Source organism: Zea mays, chromosome 6, assembly GCF_902167145.1.
Source record: "Zea mays cultivar B73 chromosome 6, Zm-B73-REFERENCE-NAM-5.0, whole genome shotgun sequence".
Classification (NCBI taxonomy): Eukaryota; Viridiplantae; Streptophyta; class Magnoliopsida; order Poales; family Poaceae; genus Zea; species Zea mays.
In genome coordinates, this window is record NC_050101.1 from 144,721,073 (window position 1) to 144,733,058 (window position 11,986).

General features: G+C 43.6%; 1 protein-coding gene across 2 annotated transcripts; it reads left to right on the plus strand.

Moving 5' to 3' along the window:
• Nucleotides 1-1,528: 1,528 nt before the first annotated feature.
• On the plus strand, nucleotides 1,529-10,586 carry LOC100192741 (putative seven in absentia domain family protein). Of its 2 annotated transcripts, none has more exons than NM_001137940.2 (3): nucleotides 1,529-2,037; nucleotides 9,328-9,714; nucleotides 9,908-10,586. In NM_001137940.2, the coding sequence occupies exons 1-3, from the start codon at nucleotides 1,747-1,749 to the stop codon at nucleotides 10,265-10,267; spliced, it is 1,038 nt and encodes a 345-aa protein (NP_001131412.1). In that variant the 5' UTR covers nucleotides 1,529-1,746; the 3' UTR covers nucleotides 10,268-10,586. The 2 variants fall into 2 exon arrangements, with proteins under 2 accessions (NP_001131412.1, XP_008647346.1); XM_008649124.2 differs by having other exon boundaries at nucleotides 1,534-2,037; nucleotides 9,929-10,532.
• The last annotated feature ends 1,400 nt before the right edge of the window (nucleotides 10,587-11,986 follow it).

The window sequence follows — 11,986 nt, forward strand, 5'->3', positions numbered from 1 at the left end:
AGATCAAAAACAATTTTTAGTTCAAAGCAATTGTTGCTTTTCATCCATTTAATTGGCTTTTGAATTTTGTAAAACAAAAACAAATTGGAAAGCCTAACCAAAGAGGGACCTAATGATACTGACTTGTTTTAATAAATCTTAGCACTCTTTTGTATAGACTTTTAAGAATTGATTTATGAAGGGACCTAAGAAGTAACATATGGATTATATCTGATGCTCGTTGTATGGACCTAAATGTGCATGTACAAAATACTCTATGTATGGTTTGACTATGACTTTGCTTATATTTGTATTTTGTTGTCCTTCACTAGATGAGGATCAAAAGAAGCGAGAACTGAAGAGATGATCAAATCTGATAAGCTAATGTTCATCTGGGAAGCATTTGAAGCCGGGACAAATTTACAACATGGATAATGCCTTATGAAAGGAGCCATTGACAATTTTGCCATTATCATTTGTGGGCTTCGCCAATATGTCATCGGACACATAAATCATAGACACAGATGGTTCCACCAGTCATAGACACGGGATGACATAATAGCAGGAAGCCAAAATCGAGAGTAGCAAAATTACAAATTTCTCCTTATGAAAGTGCACATCACTAGCCAGATTTTGATTTGTAAAATAATACAAATTTATAGAAGTGTTCTCTTAACATATGCAAGTTTGTGTAGATTTCTAGAAGTATGTGCAAGTTCTATAAAATTTTTGGAAGTATTTTCTTAACTTCGTGTTCTTCATTAGATGACCCTAAATATTAAACCCTGAACCTTAACCCTAAACACATTTAAATACAATTAACATCTTAATGTTTTTAGTACCTTTGACAAAATTAAGCACCCTACGCCAACCAAACTTAAAATATCTTATTTTGGTATTTTTCTAGAATTATTATTTTGAACGGAATGCATCGATTTCTAAGAGTATCGCCAAGAAAGCACGTAAAGATTTTCCAAAACCAATATTAAAGGTGAAACACCATTTTTCATTGCTCCAACAGATCTTCCTTGCGTCCCCGTATTTTTTCACGTCCCGCATATCACATCTGTCGTCCCGCGGATATGCGGGAAAAGAAATTTTCTCAATAGCAGGATGTGCATATCCTCCATAACATGGACCGGAGCAGCCACATGGCAAGTAGGCACCAAACGTAACAAAAGTCGTCAAGTCCTTCCGTCAAGTGGAGGAAGGTGATGCAAAAAAAGTTGTCCTGTGTTTTTTAGTTGGTCAAGTTTTTATTTTAGTGTTTTGTTAGAAAAACTGTTGGAGTATACAGGTAATATACATCTAAAAAGTTTTAGTCCGCCACCATTGATCAGCTTTTGGGAAAAAATTAGGCTAATTTGAGAATCCAAATTTTCCAAATGATTTCTATTTTCCTAAAAAAAATTAATTTTTTCACTTTTAAAAAATACGAATTATTTAGAAAATAGTGTTTCCAAACTAGTCCTTAATATCTTTTTAGATTTGCTCTAATCCCCAATCCCAGTTCCCGTTCTATTCCCGGGAGGAGACGGCGTCGTCTCTCGCTGTCTCCGCGTTCGTGCCAATCCAAGCGAAACAAACGGCGTGACGGGAGCCAAGAGCCCGAGAGCGCCCTCCGCGGCCGCCGCACCGCGTCGTCGTTGTCCCCAGCCAACCCAACCCAGCGCAATCCCAAACGAATCCAGCCCCACCTCAGCCGCTGCGCGGACCTCCGAATCCCGGCGCCGGTGCGCGCAGGGCACCGCAGGGCGCGGCGCGGCCATGGACATGGACAGCGTGGAGTGCCTCTCCCTCCCGGACGCTGCCATGGACGTGGACGACATCGAAGGCCGCCCGCACCACGGCCATCTCGGCCTCCCGCTCCACCCCGCCCACCTCCCATCCTCAGGTGCCGGCCGCGCGTTCCCCAAGGTGAATGCCGGGGGCGCCGTGGCGGGCCCGGCGGGAGCGGCGGGCACAGCAGGAGCAGGCGTGGGGCCGCCGGCGACCAGCGTGCACGAGCTGCTCGAGTGCCCCGTCTGCACCAACTCCATGTTCCCGCCAATCCATCAGGTTGGTGCCTCGCTCCCGGTGCACCGATTTCAGATGGAGTTGCGTGCGGATTTTGGGACTTCTGGGGAAAGCCGGGATCTTTACAGAGGAATCGGATCGAATTGACCTATTCTTCGCGGATTTGCCCTGCTACGAATGGGTAATTTGCTCCCTGTTGACCGGGCCATTTAGCTTCGAATTAGTTGCGATTAGCATATCTAATTGGCTGCGTTCGGAGTACTCGACTGTAAAACCATCTGCAAATTGGTCCTTCTTTGTCAGATGATTTGGCCAGTTTTGCGTTAGATTTCAGATGAATCGTGTATTTCGCTATGGATCTGAGTTGGACGCGTTATGCTACAGAGTCTCTCCTAGTCCTAGGCTCCTAGCCAAGCTGGTCGATTTCGATTTTTGGAGGATACAAATATTGCATTTGTTCTTTTCCCTAGCTGCAAATGCTTTGGAATAGTGAGAAACAAAATGTCAAGATGCTTATTTGTTTCTTCTCGGTCTCATTTTATCTTGTTAGTAATAGTCGATGTACCTAAAAGGTACTGGCATGAGGAAATGCAATCTACTGCTGAACCTAAAGCATCTCGATCATGATCGCGTTATAACTGTCGAAAACAACGAGGGGTTCACAAGTGCAGGGGCAGGGACGTCAATGGGAGCAGCCGCCTCAAAGAGTTCAGGCATGGGTAGGAGCTCAACCATGGACGTATGGATGTTCTCGGGATGGGAGGCCATGTCAGGCCTGTCGCAACCACTGATGGAGTCTCAGATCGTCACAGAAACCACCGATCCTATGGAAGATGATGCCAATGTCTATTCAACCCCTCCTAGATCATAAATTTAGAATGTTCTAACTGAAACTGAAGACCAAGGTTATGACTCGGTGGCATATGGGTTTAACAGCATGATCTCAACATCAATATGCCATAACCATTTCAATAAAGTAGTGGATCCTAGTGGACCTAATCTCTGGACTCCACAACTCGCTACAACTGAATTCAATTTACATGATGATCAGGGGCTCATCCAGGCCTATCCCATAGTTTACTCCAGAAGGCGCCGTCGCACCAGAAGCTCACCGCCAACCGCAAGATGTTCACCAGGTTCCCATGATGCTGCAGCTGTTCAAATGATCTTGAAGGCCACCAAACGCATTGATGCGCTACTGCCTCCGCCGGTTATTCTCAAGCGAAGAGCTAAAGCTCCACCCTCTGGTGTGTCTCTTAGGCGTAGCCGGTGTGTTGCTGGAGTTCAACCTTGTTCCCCAGGACCTATAATCAGCACAGCTCAAAAAATAAAAGTCATGAGATCTATGGGATTTGGCAATCAAGAAAAATTCAGTATCAAGGAACAAGATCGTTACAGCAAGCTTTTTGGAGAATCGCTTTCAGATCCACACGTCTCAGCCCTTGCAGCAATTTTCGGCTGGACGGTGGAAGAAGGGGATGAGGTGCGATCAGCAGACCTTGCTGATTTTTAGACACCTGGGTGTATGTTTCTTTGGTCGCATCCATTTCGTATTGATTAATAATGAACCCTTCATCAATCTTGTTTCGGAACGCACATGGCCTTAACAATAAGGCCAGGAGAGATATTGTTCGTGATGTTATTCAATCCAGCCACACAGAAATTGTATGCATCCAGGCGACTAAAGTGGCAGACATGAACCACAATCTTTCTCTTTCGGTGTTTGGCTCAGCTGTTGATAAGTATGTGGCTCTTCCAGCTCAGGGTACTAGGGGGGAGTGATCATCGCTTGGAAAAGCAACATATGTCAAGCAAAAGCAATTGCCACAAGAATTGATAATTTTTCTGCCTCGGTTCTTTTTGCGGAACAGGAAGGGCGTAACTGGTGGTTTACTGGAGTTTATGGCCCACAAGCTGATGAAGACAAGGTCACGTTTTTACAAGGGCTAAAAGATATCAGGATGTTGTGTAATGGGCCGTGGCTAATTGTTGGAGATTTGAACATGATTTATCAAGCTTCAGATAAAAATAATAATAACCTGGACAGGGCCATGATGGGAAGGTTTCGGAGATTCATAAATGAAATATATTTGAAGGAAATCCCTCTTTTGGGCCGTAAGTATACGTGGTCCAATGAGCGGAGATCCCGTACCTTGGTGAGGCTGGATAGGGCCTTTTGCTGTTTGGAGTGGGAAAATATATTCCCTGATTCAGCTTCTATTGTATCTGATCATTTCCCGTTGATTCTCGGATTAAAAGTTCAAACCAAGGGAGAGCGGAGATTCCATTTTGAGAGCTTTTGGACGAAAGTGCCGGGATTTCTTGAGGCTGTCCAACAGAACTGGGAAGCTCCTGTTCAGTCCACATGTGCTGTAGAGCACCTTTTTCTCAAGTTGCAACGCGTCAGCAAAGATCTACAAAAGTGGGGACAGAGAAAAGTGGGTAATATCAAATTACAGCTTGAAATGGCGAAGGAAATACTGCATCGGCTAGAGATTGCAAGAGATTCCAGAAGCCTCTACAACAGAGAAGAATGGCTAAGAAAGAAACTCAAACTTCACTGTCTTGGTCTTGCCTCCATGGAACGAACCATTGCTAGGTTGCGTTCTAGGATTCTTTACCTTAAGGAAGGAGATGCAAATACCTCCTTTCACCAACAAGCCCGGTTTAGAAAGAAAAAGAATTTCATTGCTAAATTGCAAACAGAAACTTCCTTGGCTGTCACACAAGAAGAGAAACATGCTGCAGTGCTGGAATTTTATGAAACGGCTCTTGGAACAGCTGAAAATAGGTCTCTAACTCTAGATCTCAATGAGATTGGCATGCAGCAACATGATCTGGCCAGCCTTGATATCCTATTTATAGAAGAGGAAATCTGGACAGCAGTCAAAGATTTACCCCTTGACAAAGCCCCTGGTCCAGACGACCAGACGGGTTCACAGGTCGTTTTACAAGGAATGTTGGAGCATCATAAAGCATGATCTACTGGAAGCCTTTGCTACTATTGCTAGGGGACATGTCTACAGGTTCAGGTTTCTCAATACAGACTTCATTACTCTCATTCCCAAGAAAATGGATGCTATGCAAGTGAAGGACTTTCGACCAATAAGTCTAATCCATAGCTTTGCCAAGCTGGTTGGGAAAGTCCTAGCAAACAGACTGGCACCCTTGCTGCCCTCTATTGTTTCCACAAACCAAAGTGCCTTTGTTAGGGGCAGAAACATCCATGAGAACTTCATCTTTGTCTAGCAGATGGTAAAGGCTCTACACAAGAAGAAAGAAGCACATGTACTGCTGAAATTGGATATCTCCAAGGCATTCGATTCGGTTTCCTGGCTCTTTCTTCTTGAAACCATGGAACATGTGGGGTTTGGAAGGCGATGGTGCGACATTATAAGCCTGTTGCTGTCAACTTCCTCTACACGTGTCCTTGTCAATGGGGAACCCGGGATGCCTATTATTCATAAATGGGGTCTCGGCAAGGTGATCCTCTTCCCCCATGCTCTTCATCCTTGTTATGGATGCCATGAATTATCTAGTCAAGTACGCCACCAACAATCTGTTGCTGCAGCCCCTTGCTGTGCAGTATGCCAAGCATAGGATCTCCTTCTATGCAGATGATGTCATAATCTTTTTGAAACCCTTAAGGACATATCTGATGGTAATGAAATCTATTCTAAACCTGTTTGGGCAAGATGCTGGGTTACATTGCAATTTAACCAAGAGTTCAGTGGCTCCTATCCAATGTTCAGAAGAAGAAAAAAAAATTAACATACCTTGTGCTGCCCCTTTCTATTTAGAAACCCCCAAGGAATCTATCCAATTGTTGGTGGATAAGGTTGCTGATTATTTGCCTGGATGGAAGACAGCCCTAATGAATAGAGCTGGTCGGCTAATCTTGGTGAGGGCTGTCTTGACAGCTTCCCCAATATGTTCCATGTTAGCAACGGATCTCCCGAAATGGGTCTTTAAGGCGATCGGCAAAATTAGGAGAGGTTTCCTTTGTAAAGGTCGAGAAAAGGCCCATGGAGGAAATTGTCTAGTTTCCTGGGACAAGGTTCAACGCCCATTAAACTATGGGGGGTTAGGAATTTTAAACCTGGAAAAGTTGGGTTGGGCACTGAAGATATGGTGGCTTTGGGCAGAAAAAATGGATCGGCCTCGACCTTGGGATGGCTTCCAAGTGGAGGTACCTCGAAATGCCAAAGCTCTCTTCAACATGGCAACAATCCCCATAATTGGCAATGGGAAAAGAATTTTATTCTGGAAAGACAGGTGGCTGGATGGAAAGAACATCGCTGAATTAGCACCCAATCTGTTCTCAACCATTGGTAAGCCAACAGTAAAAAAAAGACAGTCGCAGATTCTTTGAGCAACAGAAGATGGGTTTCTGATATTAAAGGGGCTTTAACAATTCAAGTTCTAGAGGAATATCTTATGATCTGGGATCAGGTGGGAAGAATTAATTTACAACCTGAGATCCTTGATACTTTCAGATGGAAACTAACACAAACAGGGGATTACAGCAGCAAATCAGCCTATACAGCTCTTTTCATTGGATCTATTCATTATGCTCTCTGGAAAAAGATTTGGAAAAGCTGGGCACCACTTGGATGCAGATTTTTCATTTGGATGGTTTTCAAAAAAAAAGATGCTGGACTGCAGACAAGTTGGCTAAAAGGGGACTGCCCCATCCTAATGCTTGGCCCCTTTGTGAACAAGAAGAGGAGACAATTCAACATCTGCTTGTGGGCTGTGCTTTCTCTAGGCAGCTTTGGTTTTATATCTTCCATCCAGGCTCTAAGACTTACAGAGCTGGTACCTAACGTATCTGAAGCTTCCTTTCCTAAATGGTGGAGGAAAGTGGTCAAGTTGGTTCCAAAGGAAAGAAGACAAGGGCTGAACTCTTTAATCATTCTAACAACCTGGGAGATTTGAAGCACAGGAATTCCTGTGTCTTTGAGAATACAAAACCTTGCATTGCTGTTCTGATGACAAGAATTGTGGAGGAATGTCGACTTTGGTGGTGGGCTGGCGCCTCCAAACTGCATGATTTCTTGGTTTGGGCAAGGGCCAGGACAGAACAGACCCGAACTACATGATTTTTGGTTTGTGCATGGGAACGCTGGTGTCCTCATTTTTACCCTTAGTCGTGTTTTTTGCTCAGTTTTTCCCTTCAGGTCTATAACACTGGAAGGGCAAAACTGAGCAAAAAACACGACTACTAAGGGTAAAAATGAGGACACCAGCAAAACCGAGGGCACCAGCTTAACCCCCCCTTTTTTTCTAGGTTTCACCCCTGTAACAGACTGAGTTCTAGTAGCTCAGATCCTGTTTGCAGGGGTGCTGGTTTGGTGGTCTTGTTTTGTTTGTTATCTTTGTCTAAGTCTGTATCTAGATCCTCCTTTTCTTCTTAATGAAATGACTCGCAGATCTCCTGCGTGGTTCGAGAAAAAAACTGTCGAAAACATAGAACATTCACTTTGATGGAGCGCGCGATGAACTTGAAGAGAACAGTGTACTTCTCCCAGAGAACCCAAATGTCATGATAATCCTTTTGTCATGCATTCATGCTTTTGATTCGCCTGGTATGGTCTGAGTCTCTGAGATGACCTTACCTTTGAGTTTTGTTTACTAGGCTCACTTGTTGATGTGCCTGGCCTTGATTTTATTTAGAGTAATATTCTTTGTTTGTTAATCTGCTTTCATTTATCATTTTTGTTAAAATATGCTTCTTGTTTTGGATGAACTTGCTGCTGTAAATTTGTAGCCACTTTCTCTCTCTTTCTAGTTCTCCCCATTGAGTTCAGTGCTCAAGAAATAACAGCCGAGCTAAATGAAAGGGATATACATTTTCCTTTATGCCATGTCAGATTTTTTCATCATCCATAAGTAGGAATTAGTGACATGATTTATATCTTCTTATGACATAGAACTCTAATTAATTGAAGAAATCTCATATGTGTTTCAAAATCCTAGCTGCTTTGCATGAGCTTGTGGTTTGGAGTAATAACTGTCTTAGTGTATGTGGTATTAGCATGTAATTTCAGGTAGGCACATCCTGTGTGCTAGGACGTTGACCCATGATGGTCCTTGTATTTATTTTTCTTTATTCCCATTGCTTGTTGAGTCTAGATGAGATCACCCCAGCATTCTCGGGATTGGGAGGAGTCGCCATGAGGTTGAAGTTTGGTGTTCGAAGTCGATGGCAACGACGGCGACCTTCCCCTCACTACCCTCGTAGAGATTAGATCAGGTCTCTAGTCTGTGTATGGGCGAGGAGGCATGGCGAACGTTGGTTCATATGCTGGTCTGCTCCCTATTTACTTTTGTGTGACCTTTGGGATTGGGAGGAGTCACCATAAGGGTTGAAGTCTGGTGTTCGGAGTCGATGGCAATAGCGCCTTTTCCTCACTAGCCGTGTAGAGATTAGATTGGACCTCTAATTTATGCATGAGTAAGGAGGTACGACGAATGTTGGTTCACATGCCGGTTTGTTCCCTATTCATTTACGTGGTGTGATGGGGGGCCACAACCAAACACAGTTGTTGTGCCCCCGATCAGGGCATGTGAGAGAGGTCCGGCTCGGTCCACTGACTGAGTCTGGATGAGATCAACCCAATACACACATGACTCTGATGGCAGTTAGGTGAAGGGCAAGCAGATGGTTTGGCCTTTCCTGCATCATAGTTCATATGAGAATACTAGAACTTATTATTTTTTTGGATGCCACATTATGAGGTATTTTGCACATCTTTTTGAGTTTGAGGAGCCAAGTAGCTATTTTGAAGTTGAGGCTCCATTTAACAAGCTTCTTCTGGAGATAAGGTGGCTTGAGACCTTGGATTATCTTGTTTGGAGCCTATCCCTGCATGGAAAATAAGGTGGAATCCTTTTCGAATAAAGAGGAAAGTTATCTTTCCACCTCATCCATGTGTCCTACCCTCAATTTTTTTTGCTTTTGTTTGCTTTTTCAAATAAATCTGGTGCCAGCAATCACTAATCAGTTCCCTCTATGTGCTAAACTTGATAGTCTTTAGTTATGCACTCATAAGTGTTAATGACACACAAATCATGTGAATTTTGTAATCAAACCAAGTGCTAGTTAGCAAGCCATACAGTGGGATGGCACCTCCTGGGCAGGCTGGGAGATGATTAAGTTCCATCTAGGTAAGTTTTCCTATCACTTTAACCTGTACAGGAAACATGCATTTTTTTTCTTAGTGCTAGAAGCATATATACTAGAGTAGACAAATGAATATGGTTCCGTTTTGTGGTTCTATAAAGAATACTTCCATAGTTGATTGTCGAATTTATTTGTTTTTTTAACAGTGTCAAAATGGACATACTTTGTGTTCGACATGCAAGGCCAGGGTGCACAACAGGTGCCCTACATGCAGACAAGAGCTTGGTGATATCAGGTGCTTAGCATTGGAAAAAGTAGCAGAGTCACTTGAGCTTCCCTGTAAGTACTGCTCTTTAGGGTGCCCAGAGATCTTCCCATACTACAGCAAGATAAAGCACGAAGCACAGTGCAGCTTCAGGCCATATACCTGCCCCTATGCTGGTTCTGAATGTGCTGTGGCTGGTGATATTCCATTCCTTGTTGCACATTTGAGGGATGATCACAAAGTCGATATGCACAGCGGCTGCACGTTCAACCATAGATATGTCAAGTCCAACCCGCGAGAGGTTGAAAACGCCACCTGGATGCTTACGGTAAGATTCGACTAGTTCTGAATTATTCCTTATCTGCTACTCCATCTGTTTTTAAATGTAAAATGTATGAACTAATTACTTGTCCTAAACATCATCATATATTTAAAAGTGGAGAGATCTATTTTCTATTGCTGGTCTTATGATCCATGGTTAACAAGTAAAATGTGTATTCTCAAATAACTTGTCGGTTCAGGTATTCCATTGTTTTGGGCAGTACTTCTGCCTGCACTTCGAGGCATTCCAGCTCGGAATGGCTCCAGTCTACATGGCTTTCCTCCGGTTCATGGGTGATGAGAATGATGCGAGGAACTACACATATAGCCTAGAGGTTGGTGGTAACGGGAGGAAGATGGTGTGGGAAGGTACTCCTAGAAGCATCCGTGACAGCCACCGCAAGGTCCGTGACAGCCATGATGGCCTCATCATCCAGAGGAACATGGCGCTGTTCTTCTCGGGCGGTGACAGGAAGGAGCTGAAGCTGAGGGTGACTGGGCGGATCTGGAAGGAGCAGACCAACCCGGACGGGGCCTGCATTCCTAACCTTTGCAGCTGAGCAAGGGAGACGTTTGGAAAGCAAAAAAGAAAGAAAATACGGTGCTGTTTGGCTGGCTTGTCTCAAAATTGCCACGTTATGCTTTCATCATAGTGTCTGCCGTTGAAATGTTGTAGTAGTAAAATCGTAGGGTGTAAAATGTTTTCTTGTAAAGTCATTGTGTATACCAACCAAATTCAAGAAAGCTTACAAGTTGGCCCATAAATGCATGTGCTACGTTCTTGTGTAGTTTGAGTTCTGTTATCAAGGTATTGGGCTCAGGAAATGCTCAGTGTTCATGTTTATTTGATAGACTATTAGTGTTATCGCGAAGAAAATGGGACCAACGAATTAACTGGATCCATTTTCTAGAATGGTTGTGGCAACTATAGCAAATTTCTATCGCCAATCAACTATGCTTGTTGATGAGAAAAGGTAAGTTTTTTCACACTTAGTCAATTAAATTATATGCTAATTATGTTTTTTCTAAGTTGTAGGGAAGCCCTCAAACAAAGCTAAAAAGGTTTGGAAGAGCTCAAAAGAGCCAAACTTGGTCTAGTCTGGACCGCACCGGACCAGTTCAGTGGTCCATGTGTCCTGGCCGTACTCTTCGGCGCTGCACCAGACCGATTTGATGTGCCATCGGACCATCCTTCAACGGCTCTCTTCGACAGGTGCCATCGCGCCAACGACTAGCTGACGTGGCCCACGGTCCGGTGGCACACCAAAACGGTTTGATGCCACGTAGCTAATAAAAACCGCCAATCATGATCGAGGCTCGGGGCATGTGGATTTGGTGCGATGGTGCACCGGAGCAGTTTGGTGCGCCCGTAGATAGCTTAGATCTACAACTTTCTAAAGGAGGCAAGAACAACTAGGCCTTCTTAGCCTATATATGGTGCCCCTAGGCGTCTTCAATCAGCACCCAAGTACTCCAAGATCATCACAACACTCTGACATACTGCAATAATGTATACTAGTGGTTTTAGTGAGATTCGAGCGCTAGTTCTGAACCGTTTTTGTGAATTTGTGTACTCGCGCTCTTGTCATCGTATTTCTTGCGTGTGTTGCTGTGATTTGCTCTTGTGTGTACTTTCTCTCCCTACCTTACTTTGATTTGAGACTCTGATCTTTTGTAAGGCTGCAAGAGACTCCAACTTGTAGAGATTACATGCAAACAGGAATATAAGTGATAAGGAAGACCATGATACTCAAGTTCGATCTTTGGATCACTTGAGAGGGGTTCTGTGCAACCCTTGTCAATTTGGACACCATAATATGGAGTATGTAAGCATTTTAGGCTTGATCGAACCACAGGAAAAATCATCGTGTCTTGTGTGCTCATTTGCTTGTGATTTTTCTCCTTCCCAAGTCTCTCATGTTCACTTGTAATATCGCTCTTAATCTATTACTAGCTGAGTGCCCTGCGTTGCAACAGGAATATATAATACCAGTATACTATGTTAACTTATATACAAAATACGTGTTATACCGTTATGAGAAAATGTTTTATAATCAATTTGTGATTCTGGCCATACATAAATTTTGTTATTTTAATCTATCTGTTTCACCACTACATTGCAACCATTTGTATCATGCAGACTTCGATATATGTCACCATTGAAGAGCACGTTCCACACATGCCGGAAGAAATTCCCCCGTACATCGTTAGTCATCAGACACGTACCACCATACGCTTTTGCTTAAACAAAAGGCAAGTGTGTGTGTATGCGAAGAGAA